Raw genomic sequence first — 27,694 nt, forward strand, 5'->3', positions numbered from 1 at the left:
GATTAGTGATTTGGGGACTAGGAAATTAAGATGGTAAAGAGTAAGAAGAAAGAAGAATTTTCCAACTCAAGTTGGGGATTTATGCAATAAGATGCAAAATCATGGTAGCTAAATGTGGCACTGTCCAGACACCCACAACAACCTAATGGAACATATGACCACAACATTTCCCTAACTTTAACTTCCAAGTAAATTGCTTAGTTCCCATATTGCTTTCGGAGAGTTGATTTTGGTGACGTCATGGGTTGTGAAAGCAAGGTGGTGGCTATTTTCATTCTTTGGTGAGGTTTGACTACTAAACCCCTTTCACCAATGGTTTTATTTTGAAATTTGACACCGGAAACTTGTACTTTTACTGTCATCTAACTTGACACTTTTGCTGGTGTCTGATTGGAGTGCGGCAGTATTGAAGGCAGGGGGAGGGGCTGCGGTGAAGGAGCAGAGTGTTGCAGGCAGGACAGAGCCGGACATGAGGGAGAAGGGGAAGCACAGTCGCCGCTCCGCCGGCTTCATTGACCGGCGTGTCATCGTTCACCGGTCCGCCGATAGAGGTGCGGTGCGGTTCTTGCACTGCCTGCTTATTCTCTGCTTATTGTGCTCAGGCTTTGGTCGGGGTTAAAGCCTCTGCTGCGCTCTGTGTTTGAGTGAAATGATCTGCGTTTGGTTTTACAGGAGAGCTCCAGATATACCGCAAAGTGGCTTTGCTGCTGATTATTCTGATGGCATTTTTCTGTGAAATTATTATTGTCTAACCTCTAAAACAGTCAAGCAAGTCAAATCAGCTTTATGTTGTTGTTGTTGTTGTTTTTGTTGTTGTCGTTGTTGTCACAGTCAAATGAATAGACAAAGTTGCAGTGGGCTATGCAGTTGCAGTGAGGTATGTTGGGTTTAATAAATGATCCAAGGCCTCCTCTCAGTAGCCTACCATAATCAAATAAGCGAGAGACTGATGTCGGCAATGAGGGCTTGTTTTTCTTCCTGAGGTGCCGCATCGCCTCTTTTTGCCCGGATGAGCTTTTGAAGTTAACAGGAGGATTTTATGATTTCATCCCCCTCCCACCAGGCGAGGATGCTATGACCGGGGACACGGACAAATACCTGCGACCACAGGACCTGAAAGAGCTGGGGGATGACTCTCTCCCACAGGAGGGTTATATGGGTTTCAGCATAGGAGCCCGCTCAGCCAGGTAAGCACCTGTCATTTATATTATAAAAAACACTGATGTCCTCTGTAACTATTACATCCAACTTGTCCTTATTGTGACCAGATTGTTTTTATATTTGCTATTGATGCTTGTCTATGTGTGCTATGCACACATATTTATGATGCCATATCTGATATGGATATGTTTATGTTGGCCTGAAACAGATAATATAATGTACATCCCCTCCAACACACACACACACACACACACACACACACACATATACACACACACACACACACACATGTTGGCCTGAAACAGATAATATAATGTACAGCCCCTCCAACTCACACGCACACACACAGACACATTATCACACACAAACTCACACTCAAACACAAAAACAGAATAATGGAAATCGCTGGAGAAAGCAGCTGGAAAGTTGCCATCCAATGATTCAACCTGACAAAATGATTCAGCATTTTGTGTGGCCTCATTCAAACCCAGGCAAAGATTACAAATGACCCATAGTGTAACACAAGAGATATAAGCTGTATCTTTGAACTGTGATGCCTTTGATACTCTCCATGAACAGCTGCACATCAGGATTCGGCACAGGCCTACAGTTTTAAATAGTGAACAAAGTATGTAGTGGAAAACTGGCAGGCTCCAGTGAAAACACATCAGCACCACACAGGACAAGTGTTGTGCAGCCCCAGAGTGTATTGTAGCCACACTGACAGATGGCAGATGTACTGTGATTGTTGGATTGATAAAAACGACTACAATAACCTGTGACAGGAAGCTACATGCATCAGCAGGCCACAGCATACAAAGAGAAACACTGAATTAAATGGAGATATTCCATGTAAACAAGCTTGTTTGAGTTTGAGCATCGTGGAAAGAGTTTTGAATTGAACTATGTGAATTGTTGTTAGGAGTTTAAATGTTCAAATTATATTAATTAATGAGTTACTTGCTCAAACTGCTGTTTGTTTACAATTGTTAACAGTTTATTGATATTTAAGGGTACTACAGAGAAAGGTATTTTTGTAAAAAAAATCTCCATCCAAAATTCTCTATCCACTAGAAAATAAGAGCTACAAGTAAAACGGTTCATTTTATACTGCTGCTTCAGTGTAATTGCTTATGAAGTAAAAGAACAGTTTGTTAGCTGAAATAGATTTTGAAATCGTTGAGATTGCAGGAATGTGAATGTAATGCTGTGACATACTGTAATTTGTTGATCTATGAATGTATGATGCTGAGCAAGTTCTTTTCTTTTCCTTACCTTTCTGTTTATGACATCGACATTGCATGGTTTGCTTTTTGACTGGGCTGCACACACAAACACACACACACACACACACTCAGGAAAACCTAGCAGCGCTTGGGCCTAGTCGTAACATACAACCATGCAAAAGCACAGCATCAATGTCATATGGGAGGAAAAAAAGAAAGCCGCATCATGCTTGAATGTCTTCAAAATGCTTTGCTTTTCACTCTTCTATTTTGTTCTTTTCCTTGTTTTCCTGCACCGTGTCCCTCATTCTAGCCCTAGACTCAGGTAAGAAAAGAGTAGTAGTTGTAGTAGTAGTAGTAGTAGTAGTAGTAGTAGGCAGCATTAGCTGTGAATGGTACCCGCTCCCTTCCCTGTGTGACCCTTGAACCACTGTTTAACCCCAACCCTACCCCCATAAAACCGCTAACCCAAACCACGAGTCATCCTTTGTACATTGGCGTCATCCAGTGTTGCTGTTGTTCTGTTTGTGGTAACAGATTTGTCACTTTGTTGCTGTTACGTGTTGTATTTTGAGATCGTCACTCCATTTTCACATTCACCATATTCTCTCATCTGTCTTCACTAAATCATCACATCTGCAGAATGAAAATGTTTTTACTTTTTGATGCAGGTTTGGAAAAGAGGCAATCTTGCTGGAAATGTATAAAATAAAAGCCACACTTGTGTTTTTTTGCCGACTTTTCTTCATTTTGAGTTGTGTGGAATAATTGCATAACCTTTTGATGTGGCTTGTTCCTATTTGTAGTGCCACTGAGTGTAACTTCCAGGGATCAAACGCATGAGTTTTTTTAATAATACACCCCTTTTATCTGCTCCATCAGTAATTGGAGATTTATTCAGGATTATTCTGGAAGTTAAATCATGGTTTGCAGAGATGGAAACTTTAACGCCTGAGATTTCTCTGGAATTTTTGCCCAGCACTCGGTCACTCATGTACAGATGCATTCACTCACAAACACTCACATGGACACACAATGACTCAAACTGTTTTCTCTTCAAGTCCACACCGACGGATTGGTATATAAATGGAGATGCAAGACAGAAAAAAAACAAGTAATTTGGATAATAGGAAGTGTAGTTTACAGCAAGGCAGACTGTAGATCAAAAGTAAAAAGAATGGAGTGGTGTGGAAAGAGGAAGGAAGGCAACAGAGAAGAATGGGGTTAGAGAAATGCAGAGGAAAAGTGAAACAAGTCTTTGATTGAATGAATTGTAAATACAGTAGAGCAGAGATCTTCTACAGTGGTTCCGGGGACACTAGGGGGTCCTCAGAGTTACTGCAGGGGGGCCACCAAATTGTTAATTTTTTGAAAGTTTTTTTCAAAAATTAAAACGCCTTAACATGAAACCAACATATTATTAACAAATATAAATGTTCACTGCTTACTGGCCTATAGGTGAGGTAGTCACCAAGGTAGCCATCCACAGATACAGTTAATTCTAAGGATTCAGCGTGCCACATGTATGTTTAACATTAAAACATGATTTATAAAATCATGCCAACAATTTATTATTTTAATTACTTAGTATTCTACACACTAAAATGTTACAGTATGTATTGTATAAGTTATTGTTGGCCCAGTTTAATGCAACTTAATGTCGCTCTTTGAGTTAAGGGGTCCTTGGCTTAAAAACTTTAAGACCCCTGCAGTAGAGTAATGGTAACAATGGAGATATTATAGAGAGGGAGAGGTGATGGGACAGCATTATACAGACGAGTCCTGGTGACACAGATGACCGACAATAGAGTGGACAACCAAGATAATGAGCTACAAGGAAGGAAACAAGAAAATGGAAAAGCTTGGATGTTTAGGGAGGAGAGGAGGATGGACAGAATGAAAAAGGGGAGGAAGCTGTGAAGAACAAACAAAAAGAGTGCGGCTGAGAGCAGAGGAGGGATGGGGAGGGGGGGGTGGAGAGGGGTAACGCGGTGCTGCCATGCCAGCGAGTCCATTCGGGTTGTACAGAGTTGCTTGGTAACTTTGATGGTGGGTTAGGCAGGCTGTGCTGAATAAAGGGCTTTTCTCTGTGCTGAATAGTGTGCCCACTCAAATGCTGAGCTCTGCATTTTCTCCCCCCTCCCTCACCCGTTCCTCCTCCCCCCTCCGTACTCACACACTGGACACATAATTACACACATACAGTATACATGCTGAGAAAGTAAGGCACAGAGTTGTCGGCTTTGTCACTATGATTGTATCCTTTTTAACAAACTCATAGAAAAACACACTCATATACGTTATTTATCTGCCAAAGTCAAAATTTATGTGACTTATGTGTTCAAATAAACATTTTGGTTCTTCTGCCCTGATCAAATCCCTTTAGCAAAGACCACATAAAATACTGAAAGGAATCTACAGCACCCAAGGGGGTCTGAGAGGCTGCAAAAATAGGCACACATCACCACACACAGCCATAAAGCAGACTGCAGCAAGACAGATAGGAAGAACAGCTTCCCTTATGTGTCTTTGCTGCTCAGAAACAGGTCTAGGTCAGCTGCTAATCTTAGAATAAAGCAATGTCAGTCTTCGTGCTTGAGTCAGATTTAACCATTTGAAACACTTTTGAGCAAACCTTATTGCTTTTTACTGTCAATACATGATCTGCAGAGACTTCACAGCCAGGTGCTTACACATACAGTCCGCTAATCTATAATAATATAGATATAATAATCTAATACACCAACCACACCTTCATATAGAAATGGTCCCAGTAGCCATCTGTGTTTTCTTTCAGTCTGTTCCTCTTTCCTTTTATCTCTTAATGCAAACAAACTGACTTCACTCTCATTTCCATCTCTGAATAACCTGCTGCATTATCTTATCCTTGTTCAACTGCGGGCTTTCCAGCCTCTCTCTATTTTCCACTTATAACTTCTGGACTCTCTCTGTCCAGTAAGTGAAAAACCTAGTTCCCTGGAGGTTGCATGTAGTAATGGATTCCTTGCTTTTTGTTTTATGTCGTGTTCCCCTGCCCGTCACTTGTTGTTGCCCACGGCGCCGGGTTACGTGGTAACATGTAGCCTCCGCTCCTTCAGTTCGGATAGGTCCAACACACTCAACCGGAGCTCCTTTGCACGAGACAGTATGATGATTGAAGAGATTCTGGCGCCTACAAAGGACACGGTAAGATCCGTTTCTCGTTTTCTCTTTCTCTCAGTCTGTTCACTTTTTCCTTCCTTAGTATCTTTAGCTGTCTGTTTTTCAAGCTTTAATGTCTCATCTTCACCAAATTCCCTGGCATCTCTTATTTTCTTTTTGTCAGTGGCTTGGTGAAAAAAAACAGGCTGGGTAGAATTAAAGCAGGGTAGCTTTACTTGTCTTGCACAAAGGTCATAACAGAAGCAGTGTTGATGCCATGCTTTCTTTTGCCAAAATGCTGAGGGAGAGTGTACAGCACCTTGACGAAGAGTTTATTCAAACCTAAGGGCTTTGGGAGGCCCCCTCTTTGCTTTCTCACGGAAAAAAACACAGTGCTCTGCAGAGCTCGTCTAGCTTGTCCAACACTTGTTTTGGTGGTCTGGAGCAAAAACAGATACTGTAACCTCTTATTATAAACGACATTAGTAATATTTCCTACAAGTTCAATGACATCATCCAATATCTCAAAGTATACATGGCCAAAATATGCACCTCAACTCACTTCTTATACAAAATAACTAAATGTTTTGGACTTCCAAAGGCTTGATATTATATCTAACTGAAAATATATATGAGGTCAAATCATTTTTTTCCTCCTTGGTGGTCCGTTTCAGTGCCATCGTACTATAATCAGCTACATATGGTAGATAAAGTTTCAGTTATTAAGGGATTGTTTGACTAAATCGTAGGACCATCTCATCTTCACAGAGATAGGATCATGTTTTCTTTGTTGGAAACTGAATCCTTCAGTGAAACAAAGCACCACAAACTCAATCGTCTGGACCGCACAGTGCCCTCTGTGTGACTTCTGAACTGTCTCTCTTCTCCCCTAAGCTTCAGAGTGTCTGTAAAGACATTTCCTACTTGGTTGACCCACTCAATAAGGTATAAAGAGTTCATGGATGAATCATTCATTCATCAGTTTTGTTATTTTTCAGTCACTGTGGTTCAGCTCCCATTGCTCTTGAGTTGGTTTTGGGTCCATGGCATCCTCATCTCATTCTTTTGTGCTAGTCTGTGTTTAGTGAATGGTCGTTCTCATGCTACTTTCAGTGTACACAAGTTCCCAGGATTCGATGTTCACATACAAAATGATTTATTAAAGCTGGTTTCTAGTTTTTCAAGCATCATAATTGCAACACATAACTTTTGTACGTTTCAGTGTAGCACATTCACTGTGTTATTGAGTGTATATTTTTGTCCTAAATCTGGTGAGACTGTAGTGACTGGTGACAAATTTAGTTCAAATATGAGTTAAGAAGCCGGAAATGTTATCAGCTCATTGCTCCATAACATGTATGACTTGAGGGTCATGAAAAAAAGAAGGGTTAATAAGGGTTAATAATTAGCTTTCTTTTGTCTTCTTGGTGTGCCACTTTCCTACCATTCACTATTTATTTTATTTCTGTCCTTTATTCCACCTTCCTCTTCTTTCACCTTAATCTCTATCTGCCTTTCCCACGCTCTTAAACGTCCTCTTTCTCTGTCTTATCTTTTCTTTCTCCTCTCTTCACCTCTATCTTCTCCCAGCACCTGGCTGTGACCAGAGACTACAGCTCGGAGTGTATGCGGCGCTACAGCTGGACTCCGGACACTATGGACCACAGCCACAACACTGTGTCCAGCCCCATTCACTCTGGGTAAGAACAGCTGCACTGTCTTATCCGAACCGTCAAGATATGTTTACCTGCATGCACACACATACACCACATACACAAGCTGCATGTACATCCGCATAACGGTTGCATAAATTACACATTCTCTATGCTTTGTGCACACATACTGTATTGTCTTTTGTTCTCCCTCTACGAGTCAATATTCAGCAAACCCTGCAGCACTGATGCAGACGTGATGCAGGGCTGTGGGATTTCTGTAGTGCTGCTACTGTACACATTGCATTAAAAGACACAGTCCATCCTCTAAAGCTCTCATGTCATACCATAAGACTGGAGACATGGTCCAGACGTCACCTCCATGTTCACTGACATCTCTATTTCTGTCCTCACGGATACAAAGTACAGACTGTGTGAGCTCATGGTACAGTGGCTTGTGTGTTTCATTTGGATAAAGTGATAAGACTTTGCTCCCATGTCGTTCACATACTTTGAATATACAACATTATAAAGCCTGCTCTAGATAAACAATGCTGTCTTTGCACAGAACTAAATGCTTAATAATTGATTTGCTTTAGAAATGAGATACTGGGATCTGTCATGTCCAGTTTTGGTTGACTCATTATTAGGTTTTGTGTGTTTTTCTGTCTATATACGTACCTGTATCTATTTTATTTTTATTTTTTTGTTCATTGTCATTTTGTCCTTTTTATCCCTTGGTTTTCCACCCTTTTCTCTCATCTTCAGCAGTTATAACAGATCCCAACAGTGATTGTGAAACTTTGATACTAAAACTAGCTTCTGGGGGTTTGCCTCCTGCATTGCCTCCATTGTGTTTATTTTGCAGCCTCTCCTCCCCGCTCCCTCAGTATGACTCCAGGTGATGACTGAGTTTGCTGCTTTCACCCATGATGCCGCAGTGATGTCACTCACTCCTCCACCTCTGTCTTTCTACCTCTCTTCTCGCCACTCTCTCTTCCCCTCTTAGCCTCCTCTACTCCTCCATTCTGTGCTTGTCTCATCTGTGTGGTCTGGTGTTTCATTTGCACTGCCTAGATATTAGTGTGTAGTCAACGTGGTTGGAAGTCTTTTCATTGATGTGCCATCTGTCTTTCTCTCACAGTGCATATTTACAATACATCTTCTTCAAAACCTTACAGGAATTCTGCTATTTCCAACATGCAGTATAGAAAATGCAACCATACAGTGCATAACACAACCCTTTTAGTGAAAAGAAGAGTGACATTTGGCTTTAGGCATAAGCATTGCTCATGAAAAATACAGTTTTCCCTACTCCATCCTGACTCTTAACTTGTGCCAATGATTATATTAACGGGATGCCAAAATGTGGTCTTAATTTGAGGACACATCCCATATTAATCACATTAACCCTATCTTGGTAAAACATCTGTGGCGGGGTTTTAATATTTGATCACTGAATGCTGCTTTAGAGGAACTGAATCTTTGGCAACAGTCTCACCGTTAGCCTCAGAAATGGAAACAACATTGTGCTACTTCATTCGCACCCTGTTTAGTTTCAGACAGTGTTTAATGTTCTAAATTGAGGCAGGCGAAGGTGAGAACTGCCACCTTTCAGAACTCAAAGCATCAGTTTTTTTTTCTTCCTGTCGTTTTGTCTCTTTCTCTATTTTTGTTATTTTCTCTCTTTTCCTTACTTTGTTTGAGTGATCACAGCATGGGGATCGTCTTCCTCACTTGTGTCCATGATATAGCTTCTGTCTATCTTTTTTCTCTGTTTAAGCCTTTTCCTCCTCTGACATTATTCCTTTTCACTATGCAGGTTCTTGGTCAGCTTCATGGTGGATGCCCGCGGTGGTTCCATGAGAGGCAGCCGCCACAATGGCATGCGCATCATCATACCTCCCAGGAAGTGCACGGCACCCACGCGCATCACCTGCCGCCTGGCCAAAAGGCACAAGCTGGCCTACCCCCCGCCCATGGTGGAGGGAGAGGGGCTGGTCAGCCGGCTGGTGGAGGTTGGACCTGCTGGGGCTCAGTTCCTCGGGTAGGACACTTGGGACTTTCTTTTTCCTTGTGTTGATGAGTTGCTGTTTTCAGCAGGCCAAGGGACAAATCAAAGGGGAAAATCTACTTAAAATATCATGACTCACCAAATGGTTATAGTTTGCCAGTGCAGCTTATTAACCAGCAGGGCTGGGTATTGTCATTAAATATTTCGATACAGATACCGATACCGTGACTTTGATACAGATTCCTAAACAATACTTTTTTTTTATACCAATTTAATTAAACAAAACTGAAAACAAAATTGCCACATTACACATTATGGCACAAGTCATTTTATCTATTTGGGCGCCTGGGTAGCTCACCTGGTAGAGCACGCACCCAAATACAGAGGTTTACTCCTCGACACAGCGGCCGCAGGTTCGACTCCAACTTGTGGCCCTTTGCTGCATGTCATTCCCACCTCTCTCTCTCCCCTTTCACGTCTTCAGCTGTCCTATAAAATAATACAAGGCCTTAAATGTTTCTACTGCGTGAGCTGTCTCTGTGTAACGTAGAGTTTTTCCTGTGTGTCTCTACAACGTGTAACATTAGACAGCCAATCACAAACATTATTAGAGCTTGGTAGAAGCATACTCCATGCTTATTGGCTCTCTGACACTGATGAGATTTACTCCTTAGGTATTGAAATTGGGTATTGAATGACAAGGCATTTTTCGATACTCCATACTTTCGATGCAATTCGGTCGGTGCCTAAAAAGTATTGAATTCGGTACCCAGCCCTATTAACCAGTAATTATTCTTAAAACGTCTAAGCTGCCCTAACGTTTGTGGTTTCATTTACTCATTTCCTCAGACTGTTATATATATATTGTATTCTCTTTTAGTCCTGTCATTGTGGAGATCCCTCATTTTGGGTCCATGCGGGGGAAAGAGAGGGAGCTGATTGTGTTGAGGAGTGACAATGGTGACACGTGGAAGGAGCACCAGTCTGACGCCCGACCAGAAGACCTCATTGAGCTGCTTACTGGAATGGATGAAGGTAAAGGAAAGGTTATTCAGTGGGCTCTAACATTTACTAACAATAAATTGTACAAAGACAGCTTTTTTGTCCACAGGATGAAGGTGAACTGAACCCCTCGGGAAAACCTATACTACATAACCCAGGGCAATATGTCAGCCGGTGACCTAGGAAACAGATTTTCACTCCATTTTTCAGTTTTATTCAGTCTGTTTAGCCTTTTTTTAGTGACACTGACCATGATGTTGTACCTCAATAGTACCTATCATTTAAATGCATTTCTAAAGTCAGAATTTGTATGTAGTGACCATTAAAATCACATTTCTGAAAGTAATATTTTCTGTCACAGAGCTGGACAGTCCTATTGAGTTGGAGAAGAAGCGCATTTGCCGCATCGTCACCAGTGATTTTCCTCAGTATTTTGCTGTGGTGTCGCGGATCAAGCAGGAGTCGAACCACATGGGCCCTGATGGAGGCTTGCTGTCCAGCAGCACCGTGCCCATGGTCCAGGCCTCATTCCCACAAGGGGCGCTCACCAAGAGGATCCGTGTTGGCCTGCAGGTACAGCAGGACTCCTTGGATCAGCTCAAATTCAATCTGTTTCATGACTCAGCTTTTTTGTCGCAAATACTGTACACTGACCTGTTGTTTATTTATACATGACCTATTTTTTGGTTACATATTTGATTCTTCCTCACATGCCCGTACTTTTTATTTTCATAGAAAGTTCAGGAAAAGTTTGACCGAACACTTCTCAAAGTTAAAACTTTTCTCTGTCTTCCTGGGTTTCTGTTTAGGCCCAGCCTGTGCCAGATGACATGGCAAGGGTAGTCCTTGGGAACAGAGCCACCTTCAGCCCCATCGTCACTGTAGAGCCCAGGAGGAGGAAGTTCCACAAGCCGATCACTATGACGATCCCTGTCCCACCTCGATCGGCAGAAGGCCATCCCAGTGGCCTTCGAGGCGACTCTGCACCCTGCCTGCGTCTGCTCTGCAGCATCACAGGCGAGTAGACCTGTAGATAACTAGAGCATGACAATACTGTAGAAGTACCTCTATCCAAAATGCTACTGCGGGCCTTGCTTGCATGTAATAAAATGTGATATGTGACACCAGCCATAGTTGTTCATCCATTTATACATGAAACAGAGTTAGCAACTCAGAGTCACTATGAATTGAATAGCCGTGGGCACATCAGGCCTACTTTGATGTCAAAAGCCACCGATCGATACAGGGAAGATGAAGAGCTGAGAAGATGAAAGGATGAAGATTACGAATGCTAAAACACTGGCAAGGTTACAAAGACAGTGAGCTCATCTTTGGGCCCTTGTTTCATACAGGAGGGACGTCCCCTGCCCAGTGGGAGGACATCACAGGGACCACACCGCTGTCCTTTGTAACTGATTGCGTCTCCTTCACCACAAATGTGTCGGCCAGGTGAGACACACACACATACTACTATGTTTTTACAGTGTGCCATGTATTGGATCACTAAAAAAACATTTTAACTATTTTTCTCCAAAGCTGGGTAATGTACATACTTATTTGCAGTTGTAGTAAAATATAGAATAGTTTTACAAAAACGTTAATAGTAAATTAAAATAGGCTCCACATTTTCCATTTGGATAAATAAAGCACTTTATTGATCTATATGGCTCAGTGTTGTGCCCTCATAAAAAAAAATGTCACAAAGTGAAGTTTAGTTTCTCTTATTCTTCTTGTAGAAATGAAGTGCATGTTTTCTCCTATCTAGAGATGCGTTGATTAGGCGATCAAAATAAAATTAATTTAATGGCTCCAGGTTTAAAATGTCACTGTTTTCTGACATTTTAATGAACCAAATGATTAACTCGATAATGAAAATAATAGTTAGCTGCAGCCTTGGTCCTACCACTCTGAAAGATACAACAAGTAAATCCATGCAAATTTAAATCGCTGCCAGAAACGTGTCAGTCGGCCTCAAACTGGTGACTGTGCAGTACCAGGAAGCAATGAGAAATTGGCAGTGAATCCTATTTATCACAAGAGAAAAACTCAGATTACTGTCAGTTGAATCGACAGAAGTAAATTTTTCTGGACTTCAGCGTCTAATTTTTCCCAATCATCTCTCTTTCACTATACACATAAGGAGAGCGAGTTCCCCTATTGTCTGACTCTACATGTTATTGGCTAACTTTAATTGAATTAATTAAGTGACCTGATTTTGAGGTTTTTGTCTCCTGATGCTCTCTTTAGTGTTCAAACAGACAGTTTTCTCTGTGACCCTGTATGCTAACAATGTTACACGTCCTTACTACATTGTTGAGGCATGCTTTCAGACTGACCTCAGCAAGTGAACTTTTTGGTTACAGTAGGCAAAGTCATGAATTCTCATCCTAACTAGATTGGGATCATGTGGCAGCCTGATATTATGCCCTTTGGTGCTCTGTAATTAGATTACTAACCAGCTGTCATGTGTGTTGACCCTTCAGAGAAATAACCCAGCTTGTTTGATTTATTGCTTAAGATGGTCAATTACACTATTAGGCTGTAAGTCATTGTAATATGAGGCAAATTCTTCACTTGGCTGACTTCCAGATTTGTTATTTTTTATTGATTTTTTCCCCCCTCTCATCTCCTCTCTCCTCCACAGGTTCTGGATCGCAGACTGTCACCAGATTCCTGAGACGGTGAGTCTAGCGTCTCAGTTATACCGGGAGCTGATCTGCGTGCCGTACCTGGCCAAGTTTGTGGTGTTCGCCAAGATGAACGACGCTATTGAGGCTCGGCTGCGCTGCTTCTGCATGACAGACGACAAGGTGGACAAGACCCTTGAGCAGCAGGAGAACTTTGAGGAAGTGGCCCGGAGCAAAGATATTGAGGTGGAGTTGTGGGTTCATGTGGATAAAGAACAAATTGACAAATGAAAAAAAAAGCATTATTATGTTATTGAAATGCAATTTACAGTTTGATCAACCAGGTCTCCGGAATGTGTTTAAGCTGTGTTACTTTATTTTTGGTCAATGCACTTCTGTAGGTTCTTGAAGGCAAGCCTATCCATGTGGATTGCTATGGCAACCTGTCCCCTCTCACCAAAAGTGGGCAGCAGCTGGTTTTTAACTTCTATTCCTTCAAGGAAAACAGACTTCCTTTCAACGTGAAGGTATAAAATGTATCACTCCTATCACCCTCTCTCTCCGCTAGCATTTTCTGTTTATGTTATTCACTCTGGTCTCCTTTGTAAATGTGCATTGCTGATTAAAATATGTCAGAATTGTCAGGATTGAAGATGATTCAGATCTTCCTCTAATAATTGGCTGACATTCATAGCAATAGCAATTTTCTTTTGCAGTGGATTATGTGGTTCTCACAGATCAGAGCTACACACTGTAAATCAATTTTTGTCTTAGTCTTTTGGCATGCCGACGAATTAAATACAATTTGCCTGTTAGATTCATACATTTACATACTGTATGACAATTTCCAAAATTAGGAATGCACAATGAGTTTGGATAGAAAAAAACAGAAAATTCTACTCCGGTAGTAAGGAAGACAAGCTCCCACATTTTACACCATTCTCTTCTTGAAATTATTTCTCGTGATGCATCTCTTTGCTGTCCCCTACAGATCAGAGATATGGGCCAGGAGCCATGTGGACGCCTCTCCTTCCTGAGAGAGCCAAAATCCAGTAAAGGCCTTCCACAGACTGCCATATGCAATTTGAATATCACACTGCCAACCCACAAGAAGGTAGGATCACCATGTTTGATTACCTCATCCTTTTAGGCCATATCATATCATCTACATGTACTGTAAATGAATTTGAAATACAGAAAGCGATGTTGTCCTGACATCAAGAGGAGCCATTGAAGTTAATTTGGTCTAGAAAGGATTGCCTGCTGCTTGTGTCTTTTATTAGTGTTAAAGCCTGTGCCAGTCATAAGACCCCACAACGTACACATGCAGCCGCACATGCACATCGTGCTTTGTTCTATTGCCTGGCTCAATGTGGGTACATAAGAATTATGCAAAAAGACGAGTCTTCTCATTTGTTTGTTTGTTGTGGTATTGATTGATCACAAGAAACTGAAATGATTTTGCTTTTGCTTTTGTTATTTTGCTGTTTATTTTGTATTAATCCCATAGATTATTTCTGATGCTTTTTGTTGTTTTTGCTGCTCCATTTTCATCCCCTGAATTTTATTTCCACCTTCCCGCTCACTATAACGCCCCTGCTCTCCACTGTGTCATCTCTCTCCTCTCCTGCAATGCATCTTGGAATACCACAGGATATGGAGTCTGATCCTGATGATGAGGTAAAACAGATTCTTCATCATCACATGGAACTGCTTCTTCTTTGTCGTCCTTTCTGTTGGCTTTACTGCAGATGCTGTATTAAATATGCGTATCGCAGATATTTTGTCTCTGTACAGTACGTTGGTGTGAAAGATGCTTCTGACTGCACATTTTTTTACACCGCTACGTCATTGCTGAAGTGACCCCATGTAGTGCATGAGTGGAAATGGCAGTTGTTTTAATCAGCAAGGATTTATTTATTGTCGTCTTCATCCAAAAGTGCAGTGGAGCAAATTGCCGTGCCACACCACAGCTTGTTTTTCATCTCTATCTTCCTTTCCATACATGTCCAACAGGAAATCACCATGTCTCCATCCTTACTATTAACTCATAGGAAGTTTCACACGGACTATGGTACCTTTTGTCAGCTAAAGATGAAACCGTAAATCTTCTAATTTTCTACTTAGTCATGGTTTTGTTATATTTGGGCTTTCCCTTCCTTACCCTTGGCTTGTGTGTAACAGAGAAAACTAACTCTCAACTAGATGCAACAACATTTATAGGAGATAAGACTGTTTTTGTGTTTAAGTACTTAAATTATATGTAGTGACCGGCAGTGGTGGAATATCCTTTATTTAAATAAAAGTAAAAGCACTTATACAACAGTGTAGAAATACTCTTTTACAAGTAAAAGTCCTAAATTCAAATTCTTACTTAAGTAAAAGTACAAAAGTATTAGCATCAAAATATACTCAAAGTACCAAAAGTAAAAGTACATATGCAGAATGGCCAATTCAGAATACTATATATTGCATTATTATAATTAATTATTAATAATAATAATTATTATTATTAATGTATTCATTACCTTAATGTTGCCGCTGGTAATGGTGGAGCTCATTTTAATTACTTTATATAATGCTGTGTAGTTTAATCTATAACAATACATTATCACTTATTAGTTTGTTATATTTTGTATTAATAATCTGAATCTGTAAAGTAACTACAGCTGTCAGATAAATGTAGTGGAGTGAAAACTACAATATTTCCCTCTGAGATGTAGTGGAGTAGAAGTATAAAGTAGCAGAGAATAGTAATACTCAAGTAAAGTACAAGTACCTCAAAATTGTACTTAAGTACACAACTTGAGTAAATGTACTTAGTTACATTCCACCACTGGTGATAATGTGTGATATTTTCTTCTACATAAATTTATCAACCCACCTGACAGACAGAATGTTGATATCGGACAATTCAGAACCCAGATTATTAGACCCAGATTATGTTCAGGGACAGCATTTTTGAACGCTTAGCGCCAACATAAAAAATAGTATTCCAAGAATTACCACACGTTGCAACTACAGTATGATTACGGTATGGTAAAGATTAGGCAACTTGGTTAAGGATTGCAAAAGGTTTTGGTTAAAAAGCCAACAATGGTTGTCTGAGAATAACAGAAAAACTTTGATCACTGGCATGAAAGATAGACACACTAGATCCACATTCATCACGCCAACCTCTACACCTTTACATTTTGCCTTGTTACATAAAGGCCACAGGCATATTAACTGCATTGACACCGAATTATACTGTAAATCGTGTAATGCAGAATTGTCCAATATGAACATAATTTCTCGAGATTGGGCTGAATATGTACCACTGTCAAAGCAAATTGATAAAATTACCACTATTTTAATGATGATGATCTCAGGAATGCATCTTCATGATAAGAGGACATTTATTTGACACACCGGACCGAACTGGAAGTTGGATTTTGCCCTTGCTTACCTCTTACTGGAGTAGGCCTACAGACAGAGCACATATTGTCCGTAGTTATGACATTGAGAAATGCAGTGAGTGAAGAGATGCAGGGAAACAGTCCATTACTCTCCAGAGGAGACACTACAGTACACCTGCAGTGCCTCCTTGTGCCAGTACTAACAGCATGTGCTGATTCACTAAAACCAGGACAGTATTCATGCACTGCAGTATCTAAGTTAACAAGTTAACATTATTATTTAGACCTAATTCTGATAGATCAGAATCACACTTCACCATATTTTTTGTTAAAGCATCTTTTGTTCTTTTTTGTTTGTTTCAGACTGAAAAGCCAGAACGACGTCATACCTTTGCCTCCTTAGCTTTGCGTAAGCGCTACAGCTATTTGACCGACCCAGCAGCGAGTGAGTTTCCCATTTTTACTTGTATTCAATTTTTTATTGATTTCAGATATTTATGATTTTAATTAGTTTTAGTGTCTAAAGGTCCCTTTATACAGTGTACATATTTTCTTTCATATACCCATAGTATAGAAAGAGATCTACCTGAAAAAACTTGTTCATTAATCATTTATTCTGTTCACCTGACACATACTCTTTGATCATCTGTCATTCATGAAACATTTGCATGGTTTACTGTGTGTTACGCTTTGCTTACCCACCCCATGTTGACAAAAAGTCTCCCTGTTTCAACTGTTATGTTATTTTACATTTGTGGAAACACTGGGAACCAATGTCTGTCTCATCATTTATCATTTGAACAAAAAAATGTTTTGATTCATGTTGAATAAAAATATTGTTTTGAATTGTTCTCATTCTTTTAGTGGCCATTTCACTCTTATTGGCTTTATGATTGTGTGCGGCTGCGTATTTTAGTGTGGTAACAGGTTGCACTTTACATTAACTTGATTGATGTTAGATCAAGCATTTTATGGGCAGTTTTCATACTACACTTTGTGTATTATCAGGAACACGGAAGTTTTACAAATCCTGAGGTGTTGTCTGTGTTTTGTTTTATTATTCCAGCCTTGTTCATCCAATAAAGATTTAAAATATATTCATAGGTATGACTTGAGAAATGTTTTTTAAACTGGAAACAGAGACAATTCTAAATTGCAGGGCATACTGGAAGGCATGAATGGCTGATTTACTGATTTACTTTTTGTGAAGTGCAACCTCATATTTTATTTTAAGTCATGACCGAACAAGTAAAGTGATATTTCTTTATTAATGGTATACACTTGTGGGGTCATCTCTGGCATTGAAAATTAACCAAACGAAAGGATAAAGACATGTCAATCAAACATGTACAGTAAAAGGCACTGTTGCAAGGAGGCAAATAGCACATCAAAAGTCAATGGAATTGTATTTTTTGGTTATGTCATTGTTTGTCAAGTCTGCCATATGTCAAGCATTTTGTTCCTATACATGCTCTGTTCTTTATCGGGTGTATTTTGTCATTACTCACTGATTTTAGACCATCATATGTCATATCATCCTGGGTTTTTGAATAGGGACCTTTTTTACATTTCATGTATAGAATTTTGTATTTCTGATGTGAATAATGCTGTTTCTGACTGACTCAAATTTCTCTTTCTGGTTTTTATGTTTTATTTCAAATTATTTTCTGTTACATTTTCTGTTTACTTCCTTATTGCTTTTGATTTAAATTATTGTTAAAGAAACAACTGATCGAAGCTCGCCGAGAACACAGCCTACTAGCTACCCTCACAAACCTGTCTTTTCAACGAGATCTTATCAGGCGTGGTCGCCTGTTCCTGTCGCCGTCCCTGGTCAAGCCAAGTCTGGGTTTGGCTCCCTCTCCAGTTCGTCATCCAACACGCCATCTGCCTCTCCATTAAAGTCTGTCTGGTCCATCAACTCTGCCTCTCCCATAAAGACCAACATCCCCGGATCACCTGCCTCTTCTGTAAAGTCAGTTAGTGACATGGCCTCTCCCATCCGAACTTACAGAACCATCTCCTCTCCTATTAAAACTGTAGTCCAGCAAACCCAGTATCCAGTCCAGGTCAGCCATAGTCCCCTGGCCTCACCAGGTAAAAGCGCCCCAGATCCTATATCTATAAAAGGACTGGCAGCATTGTCTGCTAGGACCTCACCTATAACTGTCTCTGGAGGAGGAAGCCCTCTTCTTGAGAGAACATCGATAAGCATGACCCCACCAACCTCTCCCAAATCTTCTCTGAGTATGTTCAGTTTACCCCTGCCATACAAGACTGTTATGGGGGGCTCTAGTGGCACAGCATCTTCCTCCTCTCCCATAAAAACAGTTCCTGGTCTCTCCTCTGTGCGTTCCTTTGCCCAGGATGTCACTGGCCCTGCAAGAAACCTGTTCTCCTCTCTTTCATCACCACTTAAATCCAACACCCCTCCAAGTGCTGCAGCTCTGATCAATGGAACTGTGTCACCTACACAGTACCGCTCTTCATCCCCAACGTCTCTTCTCACAAGCAGTCTTCAAGAGAGAATACAAGCAACCACCAATGCTGCGACTACAAGTGTCAATGCAGCCTTTGATGAGGTTGAAAAAACATTTAATTCTTGTTCTGCAGGCTATGGCACGTTGAAGTCCATGTCCTCTTCTGCGTCCTCCTCCTATCAGTCCATTAGATCATCAGCTTCTAATTCCCTTTATGTCTCTTTAAGATCCCCTCCCAATGCCACAACTGCTGTAACATCTAGTACAATGACTGTTCCAGTGTACTCTGTTATTAATGTGCTGCCAGAGCCCCAGTTTAAAAAGTTACCTGAGGTGTCCAAGTCGGCTGCTGCCCTTTTGTCCCCGCGAAAGACTGTGCCCGTCGAGGTGAATACTCAGATGCAGTCTTCCTTTGCTAGAACTCTTTCCCCCATCAAATCCCCTCTTTTTTCTGCTGGCCTGAAATCAAACACCACATCACCACTGTCATCCAGCCAAGAGATTCTGAAGGATGTAGCTGAAATGAAAGAGGACTTGATACGAATGTCAGCCATTTTGCAGACAGACCCAAATTCCACAGCCAGTAAAGGATTTCAGTCTGATTCTTCCAAAGAGGTTAAGATAGAGGACGAGGAGCCATATAGAATTGTGGAGAAAGTAAAACAAGATTTGGTAAAAGTGAGCGAAATCCTTACTAAAGATGCTGTGAAGGATGGTAGGGTTTCCCTTAAAAGGGGTTCTTTGGATGACATACACTTCTCAAAAGTACAAGTTGAACAACCACCAAGCAACTGGAGCTATCCACCAAGATATGAGACTGTGGTTCCTCAAGCCAAATCAAAAACAATACCAGATAGAGATTTCAATCTCTCCAAAGTGGTTGACTACCTGGCCAATGATGTTGGGAGCAGCTCTTTCTCCAAAATGCATGACACAAAGCCTAAAGCAGATGAGGGTAAGAGAGAAGGAGAAGGCAAGGAAAAGCAGAAACGTGTCCTAAAACCCACCATAGCTGTTCAGGAGCACAAGCTCAAAATGCCTCCAACAAACATGCGCTCTTCAGCTTCAGACAAAGAGATCAGTAAAGTAGCAGATGCGCTTTTTGGAGCAGACACTGTGCTAGATTCCCCTGATGATATCTCGCATGAACAGGATAAAAGCCCCCTCTCAGACAGTGGCTTTGAGACCCGGAGTGAAAGGACACCCTCTGCTCCTCAGAGTGCAGAAGGCATGGGCCCCAAGGCCCTTTTCCAGGATATACCAGTTCCCCCAATGATCACTGAGACTAGGACTGAGGTTGTTCATGTCATCAGGAGCTATGAGTCCCCAGAGGATAACAAACAACCTGCAATGGAGGATGCACATTCTGTCAGATACATTGATTCAGATTCTAAAGGGCATCAAGCTACAGCAAGTCCAGATCAGAATAAATGCTATTCAATAAAAGTCAGCCCTGATGAGGATCCAATGGGAAAAGGGATGAGGGTAAAGGAGGAGACTCACATCACAACCACCACTAGAATGGTTTACCATAAACCACCTGGCAAAGAATCAGCATCGGAGAGGTGTGAGGAAACTATGTCTGTGCATGACATTATGAAGGCTTTTCAGTCAGGCAAGGACCCTTCTAGAGAGCTGGCTGGACTGTTTGAGCACAAGTCGGGCAATGAGGAAACATCACAAAGAGTCCTTGAAGACATCAACTCCAAACCTAAGGTTGAAAGAATAATTGAGGTTCACATTGAAAAAGGCAATAAAACAGAACCAACAGAGGTCATCATCAGAGAGACAAAAAACCATGGAGAGAAGGAAATGTATTACTATCCAGGGAATAGACAGGAAGAGGAGGAGCCTGAGGAATCGCTTCCAGTGTACCTCGACTGCCCCAGAATAAACACACCCATGTCACAAGAGGAAGACAGTCGCCCTAGTTCAGCCCAGCTCATGGCAGATGACTCTTACAAAACACTAAAGCTACTTAGCCAGCAATCTGTAGAGTACAATGATGATGAATCATCAGAGCTTAGGGGAGAATCTTATAATTTTGCAGAGAAAATGCTACTCTCTGAGAAATTTGACCAGTCTCATTCGGACACAGAGGAATATCTGAGAGATAGATCTCGCTTCCACTCACCAGACAGAAGCAGTCACAGTGAGGGTAGATCAGTTGGGCCAATGACGGAGTATGTCTTTAGGTCGTCGAGAAATGTGTTTGACAAATCTGGAAGAATGGCCAATGTTGATGATAACTTTGACAAATTGACACTTTTGCAGTATTCTTCTGAACCTGGTAGCCCAAAGCAATCAGTTTGGATGCGTGTGTCAGATGACACACAGAATAAGGACAGAGAACAGCTCATGTATGAGGACAGAGTGGACAAGACTGTAAAGGAGGCAGAGGAAAAACTCAGTGAGGTATCTCAATTCTTTCGTGATAAAACAGAACAGCTCAACGATGAGCTCTCGTCTCCAGAGAAGAAATCTCGAAGACCAGACTTCAGAGAATCACGATCAGGGCCAAGTTCTACACACAGTAGTCCAGAGAGGCCAGCTTATAGGAATGGGGGTAGTGGGGAAGAGTGGAGCAGAGAAAGGCTAAGAGACAGGTTCAGCTCCAGTGACAGGAAATGTGCCAGCTTGCCCAGCAGTCCAGAGAGAAGAGTTTTACTTCAGTATAGTGATTCAGACTCAAGAAAACAAGGTGATGCTAAATTACAGGGAAGCACAGGTGAAAGCCCTAGACCATTTCAAATGTCATCCTCCAAAGTCAGTGCAGTAAGGCTAAAGTTTGAGCAAGAGGCTCAAAGGCAAGATAGGAGTCATCAGGGTGGCCACAATTCAAATCCTCCTATCAGGAAACTCCAGGAAAGTAAGCTACCGGTGTATCAGGTGTTTGTTGGTCCAAACCTTCCAAAAACACCCGACAGTCCAGGAAACCAGAGGAGATGTCTAGATAGGGAATCAAATAAGTTCTCACCCAAGCATGAGACCAGTGGAAATGATCAGGAAGAGAAAAAGTTATTTAAAACATGGGACAGCCAAGATTACGGGACCTATAAACCCCAATCTCCCAAACTATCTCAGTCTTTAATCCATGATTCTATTAAAGATGGCAATAATAGTGATTCCCAAAGACAAGAAACCACCAAGAAAATAATCTACACAGAATTTGTTGTGCGAGAAAGTCCAAATAGCAATGATAGTCTAAAAAAAAACTCGGAATCACAAATTCCTGTAAGAAAGCCATCTAGTTTCTCCGAAAATCACAAATCCACTACTTTAAAATTAGATGCCTCTGTTGAACCACATGAGAGGGCGGGGTCTCATATACCTACTTTAGCTAGAAATCGGTTACACAGTAGCTCTGACTCCAACAAGTCTACTCGAGGATCATCACTAGGAAAATCCACAGACTCATCAGATGGTAGCCTTTCAAATGTAGTGTGTAACGGTGTTGATAGTGACCAAGCAGAGTATTTGGATGAACTAACTCCTGTAGTTGTCACAGAGGGTTTCAAAGATATTAAACCCTTACCTGTGTATGTTAGCATCCAAGTAGGAAAGCAGTATGAGAAAGAAACAGCCTCGGGGCAGTTGGGAACGTACAAAAAGATAGTAAGCCATGAGAGTAGGACAGTGCATGAGACTAGGGGTGCATTTTACACTGTCAAGCAAAATCAGTCTCCATCTCCTCAAGGAAGTCCAGAAGATGACACTCTAGAACAAGTGACTTTCATGGACGGCTCTGGGAAAAGTCCTGTTACCCCTGAGACCCCCAGCTCAGAGGAAGTGAGTCTGGCCTCAAGAACACCAGACTCGGTGAAAGGCTTCATGCCTGGCATGCCAAGCCCTATCCCAGAGGAGTCTGAGGAGGAAGAAGGGAAGACCTTTATCTACAAGGAGCCCTCGAGGGAAACATCTAAGCCAGCTTTCTCAGAGAATCACAGTAGAAAACAGGATGCAGAGAGACAGAAGTCAAAGGAGAGAAGAGTGGCTTATATAGAGTTTCCACCTCCTCCTCCTTTAGAGGCAGAGCAGTCCGACCCTGAGAAAAGGGGGTCTTGTGCTTCTTCTGAGGCAGAGACGGAGATGATGGAGGTGAACCTCCAAGAGGAACATGATAGGCACCTCTTAGCCGAGCCGATCATCAGGGTCCAGCCTCCATCCCCTATTCCCCCGGGAGCTGATAACAGCGACTCCAGTGATGATGAGTCTGTCTTCCATCCCATCCCTGTCAAAAAGTACACCTTCAAAATGAAAGAGGAGGGAGACAAACACCTGAAACCCAAAGAATCAAAGAAAAACAGAGATAATGAGTCTGAGATCAATGGTGTTGTAAAGGAGGAGGATGCTGACTTGGAACAAAATGGCAATGACCAGTCAATCACTGACTGCTCCATAGCATCCACCGCTGAGTTCTCCCATGACACAGATGCTACTGAAGTAGACTCTTTAGATGGGTATGACCTTCAGGATGAGGATGATGGACTGAGCGAAGACCCTAAAACATCTAGTCTGTCCAATGATGGAAAAACTACAGACCGCTCATTTAGTCAGTCCAAGCTTGAAGTGATAGAGGAAGAGAAAGGTGAGGAAGGGGGGGATAATGGAAAGACTAAACCCAAGACATCTTCAGCCAGTGGAGATGAAAAAGATTATACCCTTGAAGGAAGACATCCAGATAGGCAGACCTTTGCAGAAAACTACTTTGGCTACCAACTTGAAGAGGAGCTGAATTCAACCTTTAAAACTGTTGCCACCAAAGGCCTAGACTTTGACCCCTGGTCCACCAAAGGGGGTGATAATGATGGAGTTTTTGAGTCCAAAACAAAAGATGAGGACCCCAAGCCCTTTGGTTTATCGGTGGAGGACAAATCACAGGCTACAACACCTGACACAACCCCCGCTCGAACACCGACTGATGAGAGCACACCGACTAGTGAGCCTAACCCCTTCCCTTTCCACGAAGGGAAGATGTTTGAGATGACCCGCAGTGGTGCTATTGACATGAGCAAGCGGGACTTTGTTGAAGAGAGGCTTCAGTTTTTCCAGATTGGTGAGCATTCCTCTGACCCTAAAACAGGGGAAAAGGGGAGAGGGGGCAAGATCCTGGGGGTAATTTCCTCTCAGTCAGGGGAGAGGGCCACTGTAGATGGCAAGGTTATAGATACTACCACAGACAGCAGCACAACACCAGCAGCAACAACTGCAAAATGCAGCACTGCACAGCCTGGCAGTGACACTGGCTACACTGGTACTGATGCCCCCACCTGTGAAGCCATAGCTGAGACTGCCTCCTCATGCACAATCACAGCCTCTAAGGTTGATCCCAAATTACGCACTCCAATTAAGATGGGCATAGCTGCCTCTATAACTGTGAAAAAAGACTCGGGGGATCTCACCGATTATAAAACTGAGATGTCAGAAGGTCAGATGGTGCCAGAATACATCAGTTTAGAGGGTCAGTGTACAGATAGCCAGTCCAGCATACAGACTGAGCCCAAGTTAGAGAAAAGAGATTACCCTACTGAAAACTGCAACAACAACAATAACCTTGAGTCCTCCAGTGTTCAGGCCAACTACATTCAATGTGGTAGTGTGGTGTTTAATTTGCAGTCCTCCTCTGAGCCCACTCTTCAAAAAGCTAGCAGGATAGAAACACTGTGCTGTAGGGATTTGGAAGAGCGAGTGGAAGTACACAGCAGTCAAGAACAGGAGCAGAACACTGAAACCATTAAAGAAAGTGAAGTGAAGCAGCCCAAGTCGAGGCTTCCAGTTAAAGCATCAGGGTGGTCATTTCATACGCAGGGAACAGCCATAGGCAAACAGAAGCCCAAACAAGCAGTGATGGTTGAGGTCAGAAAAAGAGGAGAGCCAGCCATAGCCAAAGTAGAACCCAGGTCTAGAATACCAATCAAGGATATTAAAAAGAGCAGCCCTGCTGCCACAGCTATCTCACTTGTTTCAGTTCGGGTTACCTCACAGCCAACAAGAGCATTGGACACAGGGAGAGCAGCCATACAGTTGCCCTCAAGGCTACCACTGAAAGACAGGCATCTGGTCAGCAATGTCACAATTGAGGGAGTATGTAGACAGGACAGACAGGAGAACCATAGTGAGGTTTGTAAACGCACCATCGAATACTTTAAAGGCATTAGCGGGGAGACGCTAAAGTTGGTGGACCGCCTGTCAGACGAGGAGAAAAAGACGCAGACAGAGCAGTCGGAGGAAGACAGCACCTCCCGGAGCACCTCTCTGTCGGACGCCTCCCAGCCTTCCCAGCCCTCCCAGCCCTCCCGCTCATCCAGGTCTGGTAGAGGTTCGAGGGCTGAGGCCGGGGCCGCGTCCGTAAGGGCAAAGGTGGCGACGACGGACAGGGCCTCCGGCAGTGAGAGGAGCAGGAGGAGTAGGCGGACTGGTGGGAAGGAGGGCAGTCAGGGACTCACAGGGTCTCGAACGCCTCCCATCGCGGAGATCAAGCCTAGTTTGTAAAACTTTCACACTATGTTTAAAATACATCTATATATATTTATATATTTCACTTTTAGTTGCATGACATCGTTGTGATTGTTTAATGGATTGACTGGAATGCCTGTGGTGTGTTTACATATTCTCTTTAGAACAGTAGCTGTCATTTAAATTTATTTTTTGTCATTGATGTACTGTGTACTGTATTGTCCTTGTTGCAAGATTCTCTTTTCTCTGTTCCCCTCTTTCAACCTTTTTAAACCTCCATGTAGTAGATTGAGCATGCCAGTAGTAGTGACTGGTCCACTGGCACAACCAGTCCCTTTTTTGACAACTCCCTGGTCTGTCTGTCTGTCTGTCTGTCTGTCTGTCTGTCTGTCTGTCCGTCTGTGCGGGGTGGCTACCAAGTTATTGTAGTAGTTTGTTCTTATAGAATTGTTTATGCTATCAATTGTCATTTAATCTAACTAGTGTTGGCAAAGAACACACAAAGCGTCTTTGCATGTTGACATTTTAGATTCTAACATAGACCTTTCCGCCCTAGATTTGTAGAATCAATGAGTTTGTTGTTGAGAGTCATGTTATGCTTTGTTTTGTGTGGTTCTCATGACAGTTACTGCCTGCCTAGACGATACATACCACAAACAGTCACAGAAAACCACTTACTCTATGAACATATTTAAGTTGCCCATAATGTCTCTAATGTTAAATATCCTTTTCTTGCCATCCTGGGGAAATAATTGAACCTATAATACAGCAATATCACACTAATATCCTAACCATTGTAATATAAATATTTTGGACACAATCTTGATTAATGGTGTTGTGATGAATAAGTGGCCAGAAAAGGAAAATTATTGACATGTTTATTTGAGGATTACATTAGTGTATAGGGGGAGAAGAATGTGAATGGTATTGATGAGTGATTGTCCTCTATCTTCCCAGGTCCCCAGAGTCCTTGTGAGCGAACAGACTTGCGCATGGCTATCGTTGCAGATCACCTGGGACTCAGTTGGACAGGTGAGAAACATTCTGCATTGTAGCTTTTTCTCTCTCTTAATCCCCTTCTATCTAACTTTTTTTTGGCCCTGTCAGTCTCAAACGTGTTATTTACTGCCATCTTCAGGCTAACCGAGTCAATTACAAAGACTTGACTTGAGTTTTTTTATTTGACATTTTGAAATACAAATATCTGCAGCCTGTGCGTTTGCACTGTGAATTAAGTGACTGACATTAAAGTTTGAATATTTATGAGCTGCTATCTGTGTCCCATCACAGAGTTGGCTCGGGAGATGAACTTCACAGTGGATGAGATCAACCACGTCAGACTAGAGAACCCCAACTCTCTGACAGCACAAAGCTTCATGCTACTTAAGAAATGGGTCAGTCGGGAAGGAAAGAACGCCACAAGTAAGACTATTTTTGTATCTGAAAATCATACTTTTCTGTCTCCTCTCTTTGTATCTCTTTCTGTCTTGATTTATGGCTAAAAACTTCATCAGTGGCCAGGTTAGCTCAGTTGGTAGAGCAGGCGCACATATATAGAGGTTTACTCCTCGACGCAGCGGGTTCGACTCCGATTCTGTTGCCCTTTGCTGCATGTCATTCCCCTTCTCTCTCCCCTTTAATGTATTCATCTGTACTGTGGAATTAAAGGCCTAAAATGCCCCCCCCCCAAAAAAAGTTAATCAACTTGAGAAGTCCAATTTCTAATGCTAGTTCACTGAATTAAGGTTTTTTGTAGTGTGTTTTGTAGTGTCTGTAGTCCAACTTAACTTACCTGTCTTGTCTTCCTGTCTATCCTGCTCACTCCCTTTCTGTCTGACTTTTCATCTATCTAGCCTGCCATCTGTTCAGAAATCCTCATGTACCAATCCGGCCAAGATGCTTACATTTAAGAATAGGCTTATTGTGTTTATTGCACCATCCCAACATTGGAATGAGCAGTTTAACTCAAATTTATAAACATTGTTTAACCTTTTTTCAGGTGACTCATTCAATTTTTTTGTCTTCCTTTTTTCCACAGCGGATGCCTTAACTTCAGTGCTGACCAAAGTCAATCGGATGGATATTGTGACTTTACTGGAGGGCCCAATATTTGACTATGGTAACATTTCAGGCACGAGATGTTTTGCCGATGATAACGCTGTTTTCCGGGATCAGGCTGATGGTAAAGTTTAGCTCTGTCTAGCTGACCTCTTACCTCTCCCTGCTACCTTTTTGTTGTTGTGCCAAAGCATGGATCACATATGTATAGTCCTGGTGCAGATCTTTAGAGAAGCTGGATTTTGTTTGGACAACTGGCTCCTAATGTTCCCCAAATGCATTTCTGATTTCCATGCATTACAGTTTCCTTGCCATAGAAATGATAATGGTATTTTTCTTTACATTTCAATCCTTCTTGCTCTTCAATTTATTAAATTATAGCCATGTTTTAATGGCACTTTAACACTTGCGCTGATTTTAATTGGCTTCTGTTGTATTTAAATCAGGGTGAATACTCCTCTACAAATCAGTGTAACAGT

At 41.9% G+C, this 27,694-nt stretch overlaps 1 protein-coding gene across 1 annotated transcript in view; it reads left to right on the forward strand.

Moving 5' to 3' along the window:
* ank3a (ankyrin 3a) overlaps positions 1-27,350 on the forward strand; it is a 119,272-nt gene extending 91,922 nt beyond the window's left edge. Inside the window, exons 23-40 of the mRNA XM_028603171.1 lie at positions 1,064-1,187; positions 2,701-2,712; positions 5,471-5,573; positions 7,119-7,228; positions 8,049-8,081; positions 9,003-9,227; positions 10,075-10,229; positions 10,558-10,769; positions 11,006-11,213; positions 11,549-11,645; positions 12,841-13,069; positions 13,225-13,350; positions 13,815-13,937; positions 14,477-14,503; positions 16,585-16,666; positions 26,115-26,189; positions 26,448-26,579; positions 27,196-27,350. Coding sequence (XP_028458972.1) covers positions 1,064-1,187; positions 2,701-2,712; positions 5,471-5,573; positions 7,119-7,228; positions 8,049-8,081; positions 9,003-9,227; positions 10,075-10,229; positions 10,558-10,769; positions 11,006-11,213; positions 11,549-11,645; positions 12,841-13,069; positions 13,225-13,350; positions 13,815-13,937; positions 14,477-14,503; positions 16,585-16,666; positions 26,115-26,189; positions 26,448-26,579; positions 27,196-27,350 — 2,228 coding nt within the window. The remainder of the gene's footprint in view (positions 1-1,063; positions 1,188-2,700; positions 2,713-5,470; positions 5,574-7,118; positions 7,229-8,048; positions 8,082-9,002; positions 9,228-10,074; positions 10,230-10,557; positions 10,770-11,005; positions 11,214-11,548; positions 11,646-12,840; positions 13,070-13,224; positions 13,351-13,814; positions 13,938-14,476; positions 14,504-16,584; positions 16,667-26,114; positions 26,190-26,447; positions 26,580-27,195) is intronic.
* Positions 27,351-27,694: the final 344 nt, after the last annotated feature.

Source organism: Perca flavescens, chromosome 17 (genome assembly GCF_004354835.1).
Source record: "Perca flavescens isolate YP-PL-M2 chromosome 17, PFLA_1.0, whole genome shotgun sequence".
NCBI classification, from domain to species: Eukaryota; Metazoa; Chordata; class Actinopteri; order Perciformes; family Percidae; genus Perca; species Perca flavescens.